The sequence below is a fragment of the Callorhinchus milii genome, unplaced genomic scaffold, assembly GCF_018977255.1.
Source record: "Callorhinchus milii isolate IMCB2004 unplaced genomic scaffold, IMCB_Cmil_1.0 Scaffold18, whole genome shotgun sequence".
In the NCBI taxonomy this organism is placed as follows: domain Eukaryota; kingdom Metazoa; phylum Chordata; class Chondrichthyes; order Chimaeriformes; family Callorhinchidae; genus Callorhinchus; species Callorhinchus milii.
The window spans coordinates 296,478-318,610 of record NW_024704759.1 but is presented as its reverse complement, the minus strand read 5'-3'; the positions used below and the strand labels follow the sequence as shown (position 1 = coordinate 318,610).

General features: G+C 47.8%; 3 protein-coding genes across 4 annotated transcripts; 1 reads left to right on the top strand and 2 right to left on the bottom strand.

Moving 5' to 3' along the window:
- Positions 1–251: 251 nt before the first annotated feature.
- Positions 252–14,536, bottom strand: poglut1 (protein O-glucosyltransferase 1). 2 transcript variants are annotated; one of them, XM_042341747.1, is made up of 12 exons: positions 14,430–14,536; positions 12,911–13,001; positions 12,401–12,544; positions 11,583–11,718; positions 10,772–10,893; positions 8,595–8,654; positions 6,560–6,659; positions 6,171–6,229; positions 4,462–4,629; positions 3,850–3,906; positions 3,230–3,368; positions 252–525 (listed from the first exon to the last, which is right to left on the bottom strand). In XM_042341747.1, the coding sequence occupies exons 1-12, from the start codon at positions 14,503–14,505 to the stop codon at positions 469–471; spliced, it is 1,209 nt and encodes a 402-aa protein (XP_042197681.1). In that variant the 5' UTR covers positions 14,506–14,536; the 3' UTR covers positions 252–468. The 2 variants fall into 2 exon arrangements, with proteins under 2 accessions (XP_042197681.1, XP_007909429.1); XM_007911238.1 differs by lacking the exon at positions 252–525 and having other exon boundaries at positions 2,657–3,368.
- Positions 14,537–16,131: 1,595 nt separating this feature from the next.
- Positions 16,132–17,080, bottom strand: LOC121850372 (complex I assembly factor TIMMDC1, mitochondrial-like; the record flags this gene model as incomplete). The annotated part of the gene is given in 2 exon segments (XM_042341748.1): positions 16,132–16,683; positions 17,030–17,080. Coding segments are annotated over 2 exon segments (178 nt in total), but the record flags the coding sequence as incomplete, so codon positions are not given.
- Positions 17,081–17,793: 713 nt separating this feature from the next.
- On the top strand, positions 17,794–22,133 carry timmdc1 (translocase of inner mitochondrial membrane domain containing 1; the record flags this gene model as incomplete). Its single annotated transcript, XM_042341860.1, is given in 6 exon segments — positions 17,794–18,339; positions 19,556–19,721; positions 20,003–20,091; positions 20,898–20,965; positions 21,759–21,837; positions 22,074–22,133. Coding segments are annotated over 6 exon segments (710 nt in total), but the record flags the coding sequence as incomplete, so codon positions are not given.

Sequence of the window (22,133 nt, the reverse complement as noted above, 5' to 3'; positions counted from 1 at the left end):
TCACTACACTTTACAGTATACTCTGTGAAGCGCTTAGAGACGTCTCGATGACGTGATAAAGCGCTGAATCAGATGCAAGTATTATTATTTCTGTTTAGCAGATCAATTTGCAAGTTTCAAACTAAGTTCTGAGCTGAGTTTGTATTCGTGGAAACCTGGGTCGCTCCTGAGATTTAACTGTTAGTTTTCAGTGATTCATGTATTCTAATAGCGTGTAATAATAAGTCCTTTTATACAGCATGTCTATCCAGAAACCTCCATGATTTATTAGCAACGTCTCTATTACATACACAATATGGCGTCCGGTAATGGCACTTCCTTCCATCTCCCCTCGCTGTATCTGCATTCGGGTCAGTTTTTCTCGACAGGTTTGATGAGGCGGGAGTGAACCCCTCTGGCATTGAGATGGTGAATTATGAGGTTTGTTCAGCTCTGGGGTTGTTGGTATCCACTTCAAATGATCTTCCGTCACTGTTGCAGGGATTGATGTCTCCTTAGTTCTCTCTCGTTAATTCCATTTGCTTTCTGACACAGAAATGTTTTTTTGTTCCAAAACGTTCAAAATCAATTTGCGCCAATTCCAAAGATTACTTCAACGTTCACACTGTTCGTGTACATTATAATGTAACACGGGGCTGGCAATGTGGTCATGCTGTGCAGTGCCCGGTTCAGATTGACCTGGCTGCACTTCAGCTTCTGTTTCACATTCTCGCCTGCAGTTTTCCGTTTTGAATAAGTGCAGTTGGCGATTTTCACCTGAGTGTTCTAGCAGATAACAGTGCCTGTTGTCTGCTAGAATCCCATTGTATATAGAGGAACAGAATAATCCATCAATTCACTGTGTGACTGTTTCATTGCTTTCCACTCCTTACATTTTTTTATTATTCAATTTTGTAATATTCATAAATCCTTTTGCACTATACAACCATGTGCCAAGTGTGAATAGGTGATTGATAATGCACATAATTGGCACTAAAATTTCATTATTACTGTTGCTATTTGTTGTGATGCATCTCGTCATCTTGTCTCTTACCTTTTAAGAGCCTTGTAAAATCTGAAACTAAACCTGAAATTCAATAGTTCAGACAGAAAGGATTTGTAATTATCCAGGGAGAAAAAGCACGTGATTGCTATAGAGTGAATAATAGCCATCCTAATTATTTTTATAGGATTTGTAAAAGTCTGGAAATAATTTCTTGCGAATCTCTACGCACTTTTGTGTTTCTCCTGGTCAATGGTGAGGAGCTGACGTGGACACAATGAACTGATGTGACTGGACATCCTCACATTTCCCAGCAAAGTTCTGTTGTAATATAGATTTTTTACTTGATTTATACTATACTGTAAACATTTGTCCCATTAGAAAATAATTAAGATTTGTTGGTGTTTGGTAGTGCAATTTTTTTTTAAGTTTTCATTTTGCAAATCCTTTCTGTCCAGCTCCTTCGCTTTTCAGTAAACCTTGGTGTTCGTATCGATGAGAGGCACAGAGGTGATCGTTAAAAGCCGCGTCCAACTGCATTTTTAATTCTATAATATTGCTAAAACTCAAGACATTATCACTGTACATTACACAGACATTGCTGAATTTGATTTGTTTATGGGAAAAAGTGGAAATGTACAGGACAATAAAACAATGAACTAAAATATTGCCTCATACTCAGCTATTATCCACGTTTCAGATACATTTTCGTCTGTTACCAGCTGCTCTCAAACAGACATTCCGTGTGCTCCGGGTTATAACACAGCAGTGCTGCCTCTCATAAGTTCACTGCGCCAAAGCGATAACCCTTTGGTGTTTGTGTCTGTTGCCAGTTCTGGCTCTTCTGCTGATTATTGTTTTTAATACAGCAATTGAACAACATTAGAACAATTGTAATACCTTTATTATCTGCTTCACACCCTTCAGTGGCAGCTCATGTTTGCTGAAACTCCACAAGTTGTCGTGATTGGTTGCTGTGACAGTTGTTCCGTTTTGTAAGTTGGTAAAAATACTGTGAGAGGTAGATCAGGGCAATGGGGAGCAACTTCTAGCCATTGTTAGATAAACACTTGGTGCTAAATCAATAATTTATATAGATTCACCTTTCTCTTGGAAAAGCAATCGCATGGGCATTGGAGGAAATAGTCTGGAAGTTCAAACGGATGGTTGAGAGTTTTGAGATCAGATGGGCTGAAGAGCAATCTTATGATCTTGTGAAATAAAAACTGAGGCAGGAAATGAAGGAAATCTTGGTAAAGAATCAGAAGGGCTAAGAGAGACATCAACAAAATGCCAAGTTTTGCTAACTTGTTCTATTAGCTGGAATGAGCAGCCAGAGAAGTTGATACAATCAGTGTCAACGGTGAGGAGACGTTAATTGGAGATGAGCAGAATTACTTTATTTTTGTCGACATTCAGTTAAGGGAAGTTAATGGTCTTCCAGGACTTGGGGGTTTGACAGAGTCCTGGAGAATAGTGTTTCTGGAGTGGGGGTGAAGGCAGAATGTAAAGTTGAATATCATCCACGTACAAGTGAAAGTGAACCGCCAAGCCAGGATGATATCACCAAGGGGAGCATGCAGATGAGGACAATTGAGAAGTTTAATAGATTCTATGTGTAGAATTAACACCAAATGCACCAATTCTGCTTGGAAGCATCACAATTTTCACCTGTTGGTTTCATATCCTTTTTATTTGGTTAACAATTTTAAAGGAAGAGTTTAGCTGCCCAAATTGTTTTGTCTTATATAAATGCCGTGAGTTAGGAGGTAATAAGTGTTGATCAGGTTGACGAGGGATAATGCACAGAGCTTCTGCCTGGAGCCAGCAGAGCTGCCCTACAGAACACAGCTCGCAGGCCTGAAAGTACAGCTTACTTTAGTTTGTCTTTTGACAAGAGACTGCAGTCCTCGATAGAACAACATTGCGAATGGCCTGGTCATAATACATGATTTTATAGGGATTATATAAAGGGGAATATTTGTGGGGTTAAACTTCCCACTCCCCTATTAGAAACGATCTCTAGAGAGAGAGGGCCAGTCTTCCGGACGGATGTTGCTATCCACTGGCTGCCAGCAAAGGTATAGATTTCATAAAATCTTTCACCCATTCTTTAAAATATCTAGAGGAAATTTCCCAGCAGTATTCAAACAAGTGAAAAAATGAATTTCAAATCAAACAAGAAATGTGTAACATGGATTTGAGAAGTTGCTCTGTGAGGGCCAAGTCCTAAAGTTCAGTCTTCACCTGTTTGCTGAGGATTTGGTTGTAGTTTTTCTGCCGTCTTGGTTTGTATGTTAACAGTCTGGAGTATTCTGTGAGCAGCAGCTCCCAATAACAGGACACATCCTCCATGCGCAAATGGTCAGTAATGAAGCGTTGCCCCCTGAAGGAGAAACACCATCAGTGAAATATACCAGGAACTGAGAAACTACAGTAAACTGAGGATTACTCCTCACTCCAAGGGAAAAAGTGACAAGTTATCCAGAGTGGTAAGTTAGGCACAGGACCTCGCAGAAGCTTCTGGTCTCTCGGAGGGCTGTGCCGTGGCCGGCCGCCCTATCCTGTGGCAGCATCGCACAGTCACAGGCTCTGCATCGCAAAATTCCTTCCATAGGATGAGTTATCCGATCAATTTTGCACTGTAAGTGTTGTGCTACCCATTTTCCAGAGTGCGACTAGTTATGTATTAAGTGGAGTTCCTTATTAACATTTTGCATGGGAAGCCACAGGGATATTGACAGTATGGTGACTTAAGTGGTAGTGACAAGTTAATCCAGGAACGAGTTATCAGGAGTTTGCTGTAAGTGTATTTAAATAAGTCAGGTATTTGTGAAAGGATCCAACATGAAGTTGTGCTCACTCACCTCTCTGCAATCGATGCAGCAATTTTGTCATTTTCCTGCACAAACTGTAGCAGCTCTCTGCAAACACAAGCACACATCAGAGATGATAAGCGGCACAACATGAGAGAAGAGGCTGTAACATCTCCTGTGGAGCTCTCATTTCAGGTCAGTGCGCAGTTTGGCGGTCCTGTAGCTCAGTATTTAGAGCACTCGCCTCACAAGTGAGCCCTGGGTTCAATTCCCAGTGGGTGAAATGTTGGACGAGTTTCCTTACTCCACACTCCTCTGTTTCCCATCAGTAAGTAGGAACCCAGTTGTTAGTCAATTGGTGGATCACTTTTCCAGGGGTAATAATTCCTTTAAAAAAAGTAATAAATTGGTCACTCAATCCACGACCGTTTGTGGGGACGCTGCTGTGCGCAATTGGCTGCTGCGTTTCACCCACAAAATATACAGTAGATACACTTTACAATGTATCCTGTGGAGCGTTTTGAGACGCCTCAAAGACGTGATATGGCGCTGTATCAAATGCCAGGATTATTATATTTTAACTCCCATCACTTTGTGGAGTCCTTTTCAAACATTTCTGGATTAAAGATTATAAACATCTTTGCAATAGAGGCCATGTCTTACCGCACGTCAGAGAAATCCTGACTGACGGGGATGTAGTGCACCCAAGGCTTCAGCTGAGGGTAGAAGAACTCCAACCACTCATTTCCCACATGGAAAACCACGGATTTGCACAGAAAGAGATGCTTGAATCGAAAACTGGCCGCCACACCTCGGAAATTAAACAGATACCTGACCAACAAGAGCAGATAGCATGTTACCCCATTGTAAGTCCTCTACGTCCAGCTCCACCAAGAGTACAATAGGTCAAATATATTGTGATGTGTGTTCTAAGTTTTGTGTGATATCCTGACTGAAACCCACCACCTGCTCCCTTTGACCCCATCCCTTCCCCTCTCATGACCTCCCAGCTCCACCTTGATCCCCTGCTAACAGACATTTCCAACTCTCTGTTCCCATTCTTCAAAACAGCTGTCATCAACCCTCCTCCTAAGAAAAGTCTTCCCTCGTCCATCCTTGTTGCCTAAGTACATCTCCAACCTGGCTTTCCTCTCCAAGGCACTACAATGAGTCATTACTTCCCAGCTTTGCTTTTTCCTCTCCCTGCACGAGACCCTCCAATCTGGAATCTGGATGTCCAGAAGGCAACTGCCGTGGTCAAAGTTTCAAGTGACATTTTCTCCACCTGTGCCTATGGCTCTCTCTGCCACCTCTATTGTTCTCTTTTGCCTTTCCTCTCAGCTCCAGCTTCATGGATCTGTCTTCGGCTGGTTTCATTCTAACCTATCCCGACCTCTCCACTTTATATCTGCCAATGACTTCTCTTGCCCCCGCACAATCACATGTGGTATGCCTTAGTCTCCATCCTCTTTAATGTTTACATACTCCCAATCAGCAATGTCACCCACAAGCAGGTGACACCCTCGGCCCTCGATTCCAGGACAACTGCTGATGTGACCGAAGCCTGTCGGACATCAAATCAGCCACCTTTCTCCAGTTGAATGTTCACAAGACAGAGACCCTGCTTGGTCTCGTCAGGATCTTCTCACCTCAGGTGCTCGACGTGTCCTGAAGGCAGGCCAGAACCTTGGTGTCTTGTTCGACTCTCAACTGTTCCTTTAAACCTCATGTCCTTGTCCTTGGCTTTTCCCACCACCTACACAACATAACCTGCTTCTGTCATTACGTCTCCCCTCAGGCCGCTGAGATCCTTATCCACGCTTTCATTGAGTCCAAGCTTGACTATGCCAATCTTCTGCTCACTGGACTTCGCAACTCTTCCCTCCACAAGCTACTGACCTGTCAGGACTCTGCAGCTCATGTCCTCTCCCACACCAGGCTCCTCGAGCCTATCACCTCCATCCTCATCCGGCTCCATTCACTGCCCATTCCCCAGATCGATTTCAAGATCCTCGTCCTCATTTTTAAATCTTTCTACGGTCTTCCCTCACCTTTGTGACCTTCTGAAACCTACCAACCCACCTGCTCCCTTCACTCGGCGGGCACTGGCTCAACTGGAGTGCTTCACACAGCCCCCACCACTTCAGCATTGGCAGTCAGATCTTCAGCCTTTCTGCCCCTACCTTTTGGAACTCCACCCCAGAGCCTCTTTGCCTCACTCCTTCCCTTGCCTCCTTCCAAGGTCCATCTCAAGACTTTCCTCTTTGACTGAGCCTTCTCATCCCCATTGGCCCCCACCCTCCTAAATCCTTCTCGGGCTGGAAGAATGAGGCAGCAACACCCAGGCCAGTGAGGTCTGTATAACTACCTACTTATACTTGCAATGATCCACCAGTGGAATCTCTTTAGCCGGTGTCTTTCCCAGAGTATCCTGTGAACAACCAAAGTAATGATATTAATAATAATAAATCAACATCGTAAAGTCTCCAATTCTGCGCTCCCACATCACCTACATCTTAGACAGAGTAAAGCTCCCTGTTCTTTGTATTCAGATACACCTTTACCTCCTCACTGCACCAGCCACCCTGACCTCTCTGAGTGAGATCCACAATTTAATGACGTTTTGTTCCATTACTCAGGTCACTGTATCCTTCAGCCTTGTACCCAGTAACCCCTGTTCAGAGGCTGCAGGCATCAAGTAGAATTATTATAGTCAGGAGAAAGCAGAGCTTTAGCCCAGAAGCCCTGGTCCCCGCCTCACCTTCTTAGACTTCCACGCCTGGTTCTTTGTGTACTCAGCGTCCACCAGGGAAGGCTCTGCGTGGGACAGCAACACCAGTGGGTCTCGCTCTGAGCTTGTCCTGCATCAAACACACAGTCACCAACAGTCAATCAGTGAGTACGACACAGCACAACACAGAATAGCACAACAACAACTTGCATTATACAGTGCCTTCATGTGGGGTAGGGTCCAAGAGTGACGGAGTCTGACAACGAGCCGGGGGAGGGTGAGGTGACAGTAAGCACAATCAAAAAGGAAGCCTTCAAGTGGGATTTTTTGAAGGTGGGGAGGGAGAGAATTCCAGAGTTTCGGGAATGAAGACACGGTCACCGATGGTGGAGTGGAGGAGACGAGGGACATCCGCATACATGTGGAAGTTGACCTCATGTCTGGCGATGACATCGCGAAGAGGGGGCACATAGAAGAGGAAAGAAGAGGGCCAAGGAAGGAGCTTTGGGGTACCCCGCAGGTGACCAGGGGAGGTGAGAGGGAAAGCCATTTGCCGAGATGTATTGTTAATGATTAGTTAAGTAGGACTTGAACCATGCGAGTGCGGTCCCACTAAGGAGGCTGAGTGAGGAGAGGCAGTGGAGGAGAATGGTGTGATCGACTGTGTCAAACGGGGCAGAGAGGTGCATGAGGACGAGGCAGAGGGAGCCCTGGTCACAGAGAGAGAGGACGTTGTTTGTTACTTTGACGAGCGCTATCTCTGTGCTGTGGGCTGGGCAGAAACCGGACTGGAGGGGCTTGAGTCAGGAGTGGAGGGCGAGGTGTGAGCGAAGTTGACTGACAACAACATGTTCCAGGGCTTTGGCCAGGAAGGCCAGGTTTGAGATGGGACGGTAGTGCGCGAGTTGGAGGGATCGTGAGTAGGTTTCTTAAGGAAGTGAGTAACGCTGTTTTGAGTGGGAATGGGACTGAGCCTGAGGAGAGGGACTGATTTTTGGTGTCTGCAGGCAGTGGGGAGAGGAAGGGGAGTTGAGTGGGGAGGGAGTTGAGGCAGCAGGTGGTGGGTTTCATCTGGGTGATGGAGGATGAGAGGGAGGAGGGAAAGATGGGGGCAAAGGAATGTAGTTTGGGGTCCATGATAGGAGCTGTGGGAGGAGGAGTGGGTGATGGAGAGGGACATGGGTGGGGGGAGGGGGAGACACGGGGCAGGAGGAGGCAGCCATGGGAATGTTGTCTATCTTGGAAATAAAGAAATCCAAGATTTCTTTGTAGTTGCCATTAGATGTTAGGATGCTTGATGAGGTGCATGGAGGAGTTGGTGGCTGACGGGAGGACAGGATTTTGGAGTTATTTTTGGCCTCCGAAATGACGTGTGAGTAGAAAGCAGATTTGGCTTGCGAGAGGGAGCGGCAGTGGATGTGACACGGCACAGCGTCACTCAAGTTACATCTCTGTTGCTGTGTGTATTGACCATGTCTGTGATCATGTGTCCTGTGCCGAGCATGTGTAGTGTGTATGTCATGTGGTATGTGTATAATAATAACCTTCAAATTTTTAAGAGAGAACTGGATAGGTATCTGGGGAAGACGGGTTTGCAGAGTTATGGGGAGAAAGCTAGTGATTGGGGTTCGTAAAAGTGACGCTCTGTCAAAGAGCCGCACAGACTCGATGGGCCGAATGGCCTCCTTCTGTGCCGTAACATTCTATGAATCCATGAAAAAAAATTGATACTGCGCCTGATCACGTCTCTGGTCTCAAAGCACTTCACAGGATACATTGTAAAGTGTAGTGACTGTATTTTGTGGGTGAAACGATAAACATAAACAATCAATGTGGAATGAGTCTGGGAAACTTATTCCCAGGTGTCTAAACAGACCGCTCAGTCACTCACACTCTTGGTTCTGGGTAAGAGTTTCTGTTCTCAAGACCCACATTAGTTGTTGTCCAGGCCTAACTTCAGCACAATACTGGGGGAAGAATTGGAAAGGCTGACAAGCAGGGTGTTGGCATTGTTAAACATGGATGAGGAAAATAATCAGTTCCTAACTGTAAATTGGTCACTCACCTCGATCCTCTAAAAAACCCTTTGGAAATTTTCTTGTCCCACGGCCACTTTTCAGCAGATCTAGTGGAGAGAAAACAGAGATGGGATGTACATTGTGCCAATAGGTGCACTGGATCAACAACAACACATTACATTTATTGTTAGCCTTTCATGTCAAACATACAGTACATATTATATATCAGACAGCAAAACACATATAGCACGGGACAGAGCTTCAGTAGCTGTTGAGGGGGGCACATGTGAAAGCAAATGCCTTCTCAACATTGCCCCCATCGCCAGTCTTCACAATCTATCCTGTCAATCACTCAGTCGGTTGGGGAGGGTGGGGGTAAGAGAAAAGGATTCATAGGTCACACTCTAAGATTAGGAGGTCATTGATGATCTGCTTTTAATTTGCCACGGTCGCCCCAACTATCAACCCCTCCCTACCACAAACCCACACTCTGACAATTACCTCCTTCCACACCTTTGAACCTGTCAACCCCTCTTCTGTCTTCACCACCACATCCTCCATGAAGCCCACCACCTGCTCCCTGGACCCCATCCCCACTCCTTTCCTTAAATCCCGGCTCCACCTCCTTGCCTCACTACTCGCCGACATCAACCACCTCTCCCTGTCATCTGACACTGTTCCTTCCCCCCCAAAACAGCCATTATCACCCCCACTCTGAAGAAACCTTCCCTTGACCCATCACAGCTATCTAGCTCCCAGCCCATCTTCCTATCCAAGGTCCTTGAGAGCCGTTGCCTCCCAGCTTCGCTCTTTCCTCTCCTCTCACTCCCTCTGTGAACCCCTCCAATCGGGTTTCTGTGCTGCCCACAGCACGGTAACTGCTCAGGTTAAGGTCACAAACGACATCCTGACCATGTGTGACCAGGGCTCCCTCTGCCTCCTCGTCCTCCTCGAACTCTCCACCGCCTTTGACACCGTGGACCATTCAATCCTTCTCCACCACCTCTGCTCCCACCTCAACCTTCAAGGTTCTGTCCTTGACTGGTTCAGGTCCTACCTTTCACATCGCCTTCACTTCGTCGCAGCAAACGGCTTCTCGTCCAGCCCCCGCACCGTCTTGTGCAGTGTTCCTCAGGGCTCTATCCTCGGTCCCTGTGGAAAGTCCTACGTGCTCCCCCTTGGTGACATCATCCACAGACATGGGGTAAATTTCCACATGTATGCGGATGACACCCAACTCTACTTCTCTGCCTCCACCCTCAACTCCAGGACTGCTGGTGTCCTGACCGACTGCCTGTCCGACATCAAGTCCTGGACGAGGGACAACTTTCTCCAACTCAACATCAGCAAGACCGAGGCCCTCCTGATTGGCTCACGCCAGCGCCTCCGCATCAGCCTCCATGGCTGCACACTCAACCTCACTAAGCCAGTCAGGAACCTGGGGGTCTTTTTTGACCCTGAACTGTCCTTTCTCCCCCATGACTGGCACTGCCTACCACCACCTCCAACATTGCCAGACTCCGCCACTGCCTCACCCCTCAGGCTGCCGAAACCCTCACCCACGCATTTGTCACATCAAGGCTCGATTACGGAAACTCCCTCCTCATCGGCCTTCCCAACTCTTCCCTTCACAATCTGCAGATCATCCAAAACTCTGCAGCTCGTGTACTCTCACTCACCAGGCTCTGTGACCCCATCACTCCCACCCTCGCCAAACTCCAGTGCCTCCTACTCCCCCAGAGGATCGAGTTCAAGATCCTCGTCCTCACTTCCAAGGCCATCCATGGCCTTACCCATTCCTACCTCTCTGACTTGCTGACTCCCTACCAACCTGCCCGCTCCCTCCGCTCGGTGGGCTACGCTCTGCTCCATGTCTCCCACCCGACCCGCCCTACCATCGGTGGCCGGGCTTTCACCCTCTCTGCCCCCACACTCTGGAACTCCATCCGACCGTTCCTTCGCCTCACTTCCTCCCTCGCCTCCTTCAAGGCCGGTCTCAAGACCCTCCTCTTTGATCGTGCCTTTGGTCTCCCTCCCACCTCAATGCCTTCCCTCTCCCCTACCCTGCCCCTCCCCCTACCCCACCCGTCCCTCATGCTCAGGTCCTGACACCTGATTGTCCACCACTTTGGGACATCCTCCTGACGTGAAAGGCGCTCTATAAATGTAATTTTGTTGTTGTTGCTGCTTTTAGAGTTAATTCAATGCTGATGATTTCACTCACAATTGTAATTCTTTCCTCATGAGGTCCCAGCGCCCGAGGCCAGTGGGGTAAATGGGCCAGACAGCCGGCCCCCCCTCCCAGAATGTCCACGCTGGATACATGATGTCATGGTAATCAGCATTCTGTGTGACAAAGACAGATGTTTATAGTCAACAAAAATCACACGTCAGTTCAGGAATTGGAAAAGGCTACTGAGTGACATCCCACTCCCAACTCCCTTCTCACTGAGACTCCTCCCCTTCTCACTGAGACTCCTCCCCTTCTCACGGAGACTCCTCCCCTTCTCACGGAGACTCCTCCCCTTCTCACTGAGACTCCTCCCCTTCTCACGACACTCCTCCCCTTCTCACTGACACTCCTCCCCTTCTCACTGACACTCCTCCCCTTCTCACCGACACTCCTCCCCTTCTCACGACACTCCTCCACTTCTCACTGACACTTTTCCCCTTCTCACTGACACTCCTCCCCTTCTCACGACACTCCTCCTCTTCTCACTGACACTCCTCCCCTTCTCACTGACACTCCTCCCCTTCTCACGACACTCCTCCTCTTCTCACTGACACTCCTCCCCTTCTCACGACACTCCTCCACTTCTCACTGACACTCCTCCCCTTCTCACTGACACTCCTCCCCTTCTCACTGACACTCCTCCCCTTCTCACGACACTCCTCCTCTTCTCACTGACACTCCTCCCCTTCTCACTCGTCCTCTGTCCCAATATCACCAATCACCAACATCACTTTCACCAGTGAAAGTGCAGTCACTTGTACAGGTTGTGGGCCTGAAATCCGCTCAGTGCCATTGACCTTACCTTGCTGAATGAAAAAACGGGTCTGGTGGTCTGCACCCACCCTGGGACCTGAGGGTAGTCTCTCACATTCAGCACAAATTCCATGTCAGGAAGTTTGGAGATTATGTCCAGGATGAAGTGCTCGACTCCACTGCATCTAAAGCAGAACAGAATTGGAACCACGAGGCGTTTGGAGCAGCCAACAGCCAAAGCTACTGAAGAATCCAAGAATACAATACAAAGGAGTGTAGCAACATGTCCTTGGTTAAAAGGGAAATTGACTAAACAACAACTTGCATTTATATAAGCGCCCTTCATGCAGGGTTGTGTATTGAGCACTTAAAACACTATTATGGCATAATGCCCTTTAATAGCTGCCTATTAAAATGCCTCTTGCACACTATTCCATCCAAATTCTACTCAAATTCTCAAACCATCCACATTTTGATAAACACGTCCAGGGAATTTTCAGATGTGGATTTGATGATGCACCCCCCATCCCACCCCCCCCCCACCCCACTCTGGCTCTCAAGCAGCAGTGTAAAAGGATTTGAGATGTCCTCCCAAGGTAAAAGACAATGTGTAAATGTGAATTGTTGCGATTTACAGAATAGATTTGAAGAAACCAATATGATGGGTTTATAAGTAGTTTTGTGGAATGTTAGAGACAGTTAGTAGCACAGAGACTGTAAAGGTTGTAAGAGTTACAGAAGCCAAGAGCAGTGAGCTGTGGAATTTAAATCCAACACAACTTTCTACAGGTTCAGCATTTGTGTCAGTCCCAAATTAGCCCCAAGTGACTGACAGCATGAGCTGGGCTGTGCTCGAGCCCCTCTCACCTGGCTGGGAACATACAATCCTCTTGACGATACAACTGTTTGTTTATGATCTGGTAGTGAGTCCCCACACCTCGACTGACAGTCTCCATCAGCATCTCCTGAGAAATTCCTTGCCTAAAGTGTGCAAGGTCATTGTCCAGCACACTGAACAAGAGAAAAACATCAAAAGGACGTGAGTCAAACCCAGGGAGCAGGGCTACTTATCCCAATACCCGGAGCTGGCTTTACCATCTCCATAGTGACAATCCGTGGTCAAAGTCCCAAATTGTCGTGGTTACACACAACCACCCACAATTATAAGCATCAATGTGATGCGAGGCCACAGGCAGATTATTCTCATGACAGTCTGGTAACAGTGATCAGAGAACAATACTTTGAAACAGAACACAATGTTATTATTATCTGCTGTAGTGTTGCACTGATATAGATCAGCGAATTAAGCAATGCATTAACTGCTCTGATGCTGTGCTTCTGTATCAGACACATGATGATCTTATAAAACCAGTTTACCGCCGGTGACAGCTGCAGTTGTGCTGGAAACAGGGTTGATACAATTCCAGCGCTACTGTGATCTTGTCCTTGTATTTCTGCCATTTTCCATCTAAAGAGAAAGAGAAGGTTTGGTGCACTTTCAGGTAACCCAGAATTCAATTTCCAAATACTCAATGAATCCATTTACACTCTACTCTCATTTGCTAACAGATTGGCCAGTGATTTATTGCACTGTAACAAGTGTGCAGTTTAACGCAGTGGCAGCTGCCTTTTGCGGAACTCCAGTGTACTGCTGTGGAGGAGAATATGTTTTTTTCTGTTACTAAAGTCAGATGTCTCCCTTTTCAAAGCAGCTTTAAATTTACTAGAACTTCCATCTCTCGATTGTACGTTTGTCTTGCTTCATGAAGTATAAGAGTTTGCATGGGGAGGAAGGAATATCCCACAATATAATTTATTTTGAAAGACAGCATTGAAATGCTCAATGAATCTGCAGCAATTTGTGGATAATCAGGTAAGAGCCTTATAAAATATAGTGAAGGCTTCATATTGTACAAGGTTCAATGTGGCTAACTCTATGATAACTTGTGTGAGAGCTAAGAACTAAACTTGGATGATTATATAATGAAATCAATCGTACAGCTGAGAAATGTCTGACACTAATGTCTTGATGCAGTTCACAGTTACTGTCCAGCTTTGTCATGACTGCTGTTGTTGGCAAATGTGGCAGCTATTTTACACACCGTAAATTCTCCCACATCTATTAGGTGATTATAATAATAGTAATCCCTGCGCCTTATCACATCATCGAGAGTCTCAAAGAGCTTCACAGAATATACTGTAAAGTGAAGTGACTTTATTTTGTGGGCGAAACACATCAGCCAATTGCGCACAGCAGTGTCCCACAAACAGTTGTGGATTGAGTGACCAATTTATTTTTATTTATTTCGAAGGAATTATTACTCCCGGAAAAGTGATCAACCAATCGACTAACAACCGGGTTCCTACTTACTGCTGAGTAAACAGAGCTGTGTGGAATAAGGACACTCGCCCAACGTTTCACCCACTGGGAATCAAACCCAGTCTCTCACTCGCGAGGCACTGATGTACAGGACTCCACAACTGAACCTGAGGACCGGTGCCCGACACACACCGACACACACCGACACACACCGGGACACACCGGGACCTGTTCTGATCTCCAGCCCCGGCCCCGCAGACAGGAACCGAGTTCAGTGTGTGATGTGAAGGACAGCGCTGCTCTGGGGCAGCGGCTCGGGCTGAGAGCTCACGGCGTGTACTCTAATGTTACAGGTGTTCCCGTTGATGCTCAGGATCGCTGTATATTATTATTATATATTATTTCAAACTAAATCGCTGTGTGAGCTGCAGATTCAGGGTGTGAGCCACAGGGGGCGCTGTCCGCCCGCAGGGTGTCTGCTGACGGTGGGGGAAGCCCCGGGACCCGGTGTTACTGCAGCGGGAGCTGTGAGGGCGGGACCCCGAGCAGCTGCCGAGCGCCGTGTGCGGTTCCCACCTTTTGTTGTTCCCGATCCGCCGCTCGCGATCGCACTCAACAGCAGCGCCGCCGCCAACCGCCATCCCCCGAGCATCGCGCCTGCGCAGAGCAGCCGCCGCCCCCTGCAGTGCGCCTGCGCAGAGCCGCCCGCCCCTCAGTGCGCCTGCGCAATCCATAGCTCCACACTCCACTCACCGCCCCGCGCGGGGTCAGGGCTACTGCGCAGGTGCGGAGCGGCTCTCAGGTCACAGGAAAATCACAACAAATATTAAAATATCAACAAACACTTAATATATATACACAGTACTGAGACTGGAGATTGTGAACAGTCCAAAGTCAAAGGAAAACACGTCATCCGTGTCTGACGCATGTGCTCAACTCTCCAAACCAATTCCCACCTCTGACCCACACAAACCCCAGAGACGTTGCTGGGACGGGACGGGACGCTCGCCCTCCCCCCCTCCCCCCGCGGGGAGCCATCCCGCTTATCTAATTCCGGAAAGCACTCGGGCGCAGGTTGGGAGAGAGAGAAAAAGAAAAGATGATGCAACTATCCAGGAAGAGATTTTATTATTAAAACTAGTATTTCTAAACCCGGAGCAGTCTGCACATGCTCAAATATTTTTTGTATTAAAAACCACAATTAAGAGCAATTCAACAACTTCTATTTATATGGCACAAATATAGGATGTTTCAGACCATTTCACAACAAACGATCTGAATGCCGGGGAGAGGGGAAAGGGAGGATGTAGGCACTGCTGAAGAGATGGGTTTCTAGGCAGGATTTCAAATAGATAGAAAGGGGTGAGACAGAGGGAAGTCAGAAGTAGTTCCAACGGTGAGGGGTGTAATAGCTGAAGGCCATTAACTGAGACTTAAGAGGAGCAAGGAATGTGCAGCAGCCCAAGCTGGCCGAGTGATGGGGGCAGAGCAGTGGGTAAGAGAACATCAAAGTTAGGGAGGGCATCAAGGGATTTACTGTGGGTGCAGTCCTCAAAGTCAATTGGTACAGAGCTATAGAACTATAGAAAGCCACTCAGCCCATCGTATCTGTGCTGCGCCCTCAGGGCAGTGGAGCTGGAGGACTCAGGTGATGGTTACGCTGCATTGACCCTTGATTCACTTTTTACAGAGTAACTCATTGTCTTATTTGTGCAAATTTATAAATCCACTAAAAAGAGAAACTTTCTTCTCTGGTTTGATAATCTTTTTCTAACTGATTGTAATTGCATTTTATAGCTTCTGCTACCTATTGCCCATGTTAAAGAACAATCTTTATGAATTGCTGGAACAAGAATGGTGAATCACAGTTTCAATATTGGGCTGTGCCAGGATGCAAATCTTTGGCTGCAACTCTTCACAAGGCCAGATCCCAATCCCAGGCTTTCTGGGATCCCAATCCCACACTTGCTCCACCCCCCTACCTCTCCAACCTCCTAACCCCCTACCACCGTTTGCTCCTTCCGCTTAGGGGGCTCCGGCCTGTTTCACGACTCCCACTAATGGCGGGGCGGGCCTTCTGCCACTCCACACCCACCCTCTGGAACTCCATCCTAGTCACTCCATCTCGCCCCCTCCCTTGCCTCCTTCAAGACCCACCTCAAGACCCTCCTCTTCGACCGTGCTTTTGATCTCCCTGCTTTCCCCCCTTGCCCTCCACCCTCCCCCACCCCGACCCCCAGTTCGAGTCCGTAACTCTGTCTGTCCAGTGCCTTGGACGTCCTCCCGATGTGAAAGGCACTATACAAATGTAATTTTGTTGTTTCTGTCACACTGACCGAGTCGTGATCCATCTGGTGTGGCCAAAAGCTGAGCAGCAATGAAGCAGGGCTTCAGCCCAGCCCAAGGTGAGAGTGATTTGTTGGAACTATTACTTATATTCTATTATAAAATTTACACCAATCAACCTTTTCCAATACATCACTACACCATGCTAGCGATAGAAACAAGTTTGGCTGACTCATAAATGTCTAAATATGAATCAAACATTTGTAGTCTTATAAAATCCAGATGTAGCCTCCTCCTCTGGGCCAGCATTGCTATTTGCCCCAATAGCAGTTGATTGGACAGATATTTACCAGAATCTTTCCTTCATTTACAATTTGACAATTTTTTTTTCGGTCCACCTGATTTTCTGTCCATTGGTTACTCAGGATTTTTGGGACGATTTAATAATTCTTCTATTTTCTCCAAATCCTTTTCCATTCGACCTTTTTCAATCGTCTGATCAATTTCTTGGATCAATCCTTCTGTCACATTGAGCCTGGCATCCCTGTGGGAAAGCGACAAACCACCATCACAACAGGAACAGTCAAGCCTGCTTTGTATTAAATCTGTGGCAACTCTTTAATGCCAATTCCCTACTTTTTCTCCCTAATAATCACTTACAAAGCAAATAAATATCCATTTCTTTCTTGGTGACTCTGTGTGTAAAGAATGTGTTTCTGGATTTCCAGTCAGGTCCACTTGCCTGGTCAAGGCATCGCTTCATTTACCTTTCATTATTGTGAACTGAACCAGATCACCCCGTCAACCACCCAAACTCCTACTAATATAACCAGTTTACTCAGTCTCTCAATCTAGAGATTACTTGTGGCAGGCAAACACCAAGAGCCTACCATTCTTGCACTTTGAGCTGGTACAGCTCTCTCTGCTCCCTGCGCCTTTGCGGTTGGGGTAGGGTTGGGGTTGGGGTAGGGTTGGGGTTGGGGTAGGGTTGGGGAGGGTAGGGTTGGGGTAGGGCTGGGGTTGGGGTAGGGTGGGGTTGGGGTAGGGTGGGTGGGGGTAGGGGGGGTTGGGGTAGGGTGGGGTTGGGGTAGGGTTGGGGTAGGGTTGGGTTGGGGTAGGGTTGGGGCAGGGTTGGGGTTGGGGTAGGGTTGTTGGGTAGGGGGGTTGGGGTTGGGGGGCAGGGTTGGGGTTGGGGGCAGGGTTGGGTGTTGGGTAGGGTTGGGGTTGGGGTAGGGCTGGGGTTGGGGTAGGGTTGGGGTTGGGGTAGGGTTGGGGTTGGGGTAGGGTTGGGGTAGGGCTGGGGTTGGGGTAGGGTTGGGGTTGGGGTTGGGGTTGTGGTAGGGTTGGGGTAGGGTTGGGGTAGGGCTGGGGTTGGGGTAGGGCTGGGGTTGGGGTATGGCTGGGGTTGGGGTGGGGTTGGGGTTGGGTGGGTTGGGGTTGGGTTAGGGTTGGGGTAGGGCTGGGGTTGGGGTAGGGCTGGGTTGGGGTATGGCTGGGGTTGGGGTGTTGGGGTAGGGTTGGGGTGGTTGGGGTGGGGTTGGGGTGGAGGGTTGGGGTTGGGCAGGGTTGGGGTTGGGGTTGGGGTAGGGTTGGGGTAGGGTTGGGGTTGGGGCAGGGTTGGGGTTGGGTTGGGGTAGGGTTGGGGTTGGGGGCAGGGTTGGGGTTGGGGGCAGGGTTGGGGGTCGGAGTTGAGGCTCGGAACTGCTCTCCTTTTGGGGCTCGGACGTTTGAGGACTTCCCTGTAATATTTCTCCGGGAGCTGAGCTTCTGTCGGGAGAGCTGTGTCCAACACCTTGGGATATCCTCCCGACATGAAAGGCACTGCAGTAATATAAAGATGCATTGGCGTGACTCCGTCCCCTCCTCGCTGGTCTGTTGCACTGTGAGTGTGTGGGGGTTATTTGCTGGTGATTTCTCACTGGTTTCTCTTACCTTGATAGACATTATTGAAGATGGCTGAAGAGGATGATAAGCGAGAGGCAGGAGGCAGTAACATCAGGTTGGTTCGGTATCTCTTCATGCTCCAGAGATGTCTGCCTCTCCATCACCTCGGACATCTCCATCTCCCGCGTGTGTTGGCAGCTGGTGACTTGGGGCTGGAGGCTGAGCAGCTGGAGAAGCGCTTTCTGCCCAAACACATCACAAATCTTCAGGTGTCAGAAAGCGGTTGGGACCGAATCCGGGAGCTGTTTGACCAAGAGTGAGTCGTGGTTTGATTCCATTCTGTGGGCGGAGCTTGTCACAATGTAATTCTGTGTTACTGAACAGAAGTTTTTGGAAAAAGATTGTAGGCAGCGTGAGTTACGCAGTTTGTATTCAAATGAAAAACATAGTTTTGAGAACAAATTCTGCCCCTAAGTGTATCTGAGGTTAGCCTTTGCCGGGCATTACCTGCTCTGTACACCTGCAATTCACATCTCGCTGTTTGTGGCTGCAGATTTCTTACTCACTGGGCCTTGTGTTGGCTGAGCTGCGTGTGGGGTACCTAAGAACATAAGAACATAAGAACATAAGAATTAGGAGCAGGAGTCGGCCATTCGGCCACTCGAGCCCTGCCCCGCCATTCGATAAGATCATGGCTGATCTTCTGACCTAACTCTAATTACCTGCCCTCTCCCCATATCCCCTAATCCCTCTCTCAGTCTCAGCCTTGAAGATGTTCAAGGACTGAGCATCTACAGCTCTTCTGGGGTAGTGAATTCCATAAATTCACTGCCCTCTGAGTGAACAAATGTTTCCTCAACTCTGTTCTAAAAGGCTGACCCTTAATTTTCAGACTGTGACCCCTTGTTATAGATTCTCCTCCCGGGGAAACAGACCCTCAGTGTCTACTTTATCAGCCCTTTAGGAATCTCACCGGGGCCCTATACAGTTGCAGCAAGACTTCCCTACTCCTGTACTCTAAACCTTTAGCAATGAACGCTAACATGCCATTCGCCTTCTTAGTTGCTGCTGCACCTGCAAACTAACTTTTTGAGACTGGTGTACAAGGACACCCTCTGCACACTAACACTATCTAATCTCTCCCCCTCTAGAAAATAATCTGTTTTTCTATTTTTTCTACCTTGGTGAATAGCTTCACACTCCCCCACATTAAATTCCATCTGCCACCTACTCGCCCACTCCCCTCGCCCACCTATATACCGTTGCAATCTTTTTGCATCATCCTCAGAGCTTACTCTCCCACCGAGTTTAGTGTCATCCGTGAATTTAGTTACGTTACATTCAATGTCCTCGTCGAGATCATTGATGTAAATTGTAAATAGTTGAGGCCCAGCACTGATCCTTGTGGCACTCCATTAGTCACATCCTGCCAATGCGAGAATGTCCTCTGAGGGTACGTGGGGCTATGGGAGACATGTCACTAAGCCGTGTCCCAGCTGTGCCTGGCCTCAGTGCCTGTACTTTGTTCACAGGCGGATGCAAAGCTATCCTGAGGAACTAATGAACATCTGGAAGGGGGCATTGATGGCTGGGAGTGTGGGGCTGGTGTACGGGGGCATTCCTGCTGCTCAGCACGCTAGGAAACGCTACATCGAGCTGAGCCAGGCTGAAGTGTACAAACATCGCATTGAAGCTGTGGTGAGTTCATTGGCTTTGTAGCAGCATTGTGTGCTTGCTTGTACTTTATGACAAGTGTTGGAAAGCGAGGACTAGTGTAACGGTTTAAATCGTTGCTGTGTCTCGTCTCAGTGCTCTGTTGTGAAGGCTGCTGAAAGCGATGGTGAATCGTACACTCAGTGAGGGGAAGACAGACCCTCATGTTGTTGGGAGGGAGGGGAGGGGGGTGATCGTGGCAGCAGGAAGAGAGATGCACTGTTGCGCACACCCTGTCTCACTCCCTCCCTCTTGCTCCCTCACAGCGCTCAGCACATAATGCCGCCATCCGTGGCTTTATCCGGTACGGCTGGCGGTGGAGCTGGAGAGTGACAGCCTTTGTGACAGTATTCAAGTAAGTGACCGTTCGAGCTCCATGTGATTTCAGTGAATAATCAGGTAACCAGGTAATAGGTAACGGGTAACTGGAGAACAGGCTCACAGGTAACCAGGTAACCAGGGAAAGACCAAAGATCAGGCCTTCAATGTGTAGCCAGTTGGTAGCATTCTTGCCTCTGAATTAGAAGGTTGTGGGTTCAAGTCACATGTCAGTGACTTTGAACTTGTATAGTCTCAGCTAACGCCTCAGTGCAGGCCTGGGGTAGCCCTGCATTGTCAGGTGCCATCCTTCAACTGAGATGTTAAACCTGGGTCCTGTCTGTGCCTGTTCAGGCAGATGTGAAAATCCCATTGCACTGCTCATGTCACTACATTTTATAGTAAATTCTGTGAAGTGTTTTGAGGTGTCCTTCTTCTGTCACGTACCGAACAAAAGGATTATTATATTATTTAGAAGCACAGAAACAGACCATTCAGCCCATCATTTATGAACTAGTATTTTTCCCTATCTGAAAATACCACCCAGCCTAATCCCCTCCAACACACACACATTAAATAATAATAATAATCCTTGCATTTGATATAGAGCTTTTCACTTCTTCTTGACGTCTCAAAGCGCTTCACAGAAGAGAATAGAATAGAATAGAATAGAATAGACTGTAAAGTGAATTTGTGAATAAAATTCCTCCTCATCAAGCATCTAATTCTTGTAACAATAGTTGCTAAAATAGATCCTGGTTCAACTACAGTTGGGGGCAGAGAATTCTGAATTTTAACCATTGCAAGTTTTCAGTGTTAATGCATTTTTCTCCTCTTGAACAGCATTGTGAGCACAGGCCTGTCCGTGTATCGAGACCAGAATATCCTCACACATTACTCTGTGGCTGGTGGTAAGATCCCTTCTATATTGAATCCTGTACTGCAAGGGCATGTGTAATTTACTCATAGTAACAGCAGGTCTGGTGTTAGTGGTGTTTGGGTGTGGTACAGTGGTAATAAAAATAATAATAATCCTTGCATTTGATATAGCGCTTTTCACGTCGGGAGGACGTCCTAAAGCGCTTCACAGAACACACTGTAAAGTGAATTGACTGTATATTTGTGGGCGAACGCAGCAGCCAATTGCGCACAGCAATGCCCCACAAACAGTCGTAGATTGAAAATGACCAATTTATTATTATTTTGGTTTTGGAGGGATTATTATTAGGTTCTGTGTGGAGTAAGGAAACTTGCCCAAGGTTTCGCCCTGACCTGCCGGGGATTGAACTCGGGTCTCTCACTTGCAAAGCGAGTGCTCTAACCACTGAGCTACAGGACTCCAGAGGAAACCAGTTGTCTCCCAATGCTTCCCACCATGTGCTGAGTTCCTAATCTCAGCTGCGTGTGACAGTGCTGATTTGGTGTTTGAACTCACTTCCCAGTGGTTGGTTTAGGCCTTGTGTAGTCAGCATCTGCTGGTACACTGCACAGCAACAGGAGGCTAATGTAATCAATTCTGTGGGGGAAGTGGGTACCAATGGTGCAGCTGTAGGTGAGAGTGAGGTGCAATGGTTAGACTGCGGCTGCTCTCCTCGGGGCCTTGTCCACACCAGGGTCTAGAATGTTACATTTCCTTTTATTTCAATCACTTTAAAAAGTGCTTGATCATTGCAACTTTCAATGTGAAAGATTCTTGTTTTTCAGCAATTACGGGTGGATTGTTCCGGTTGAATCTTGGCGTGGGTGGAGGTTTGGCCGGCATGGTGATCGGGGCAGTGTTGGGGTGAGTTCCTGGTGAGCGGTTCCTGCCGTGTAGGTGAGAGATTAATCCTACAATCATCCCTCACTCACTCGTGGCCTCTCACATAACAATCTGAAGATGTCGGAGCCAATAACCAAGCAGCGACTGATGACACCGTGTCACCCGTTTGTCACAGGTTCTGTGCGGGACTGTATTTCATCATCAATGTTGCTGACGTCTGTTTTGGAATCTGACTTGGCCCCTGGCTTGTGTTGCAGGTTACCCACTGGGGCCTTGCTGATGTCGATGCAAAAAGCTAATGGAGAGACTGTGCGGGA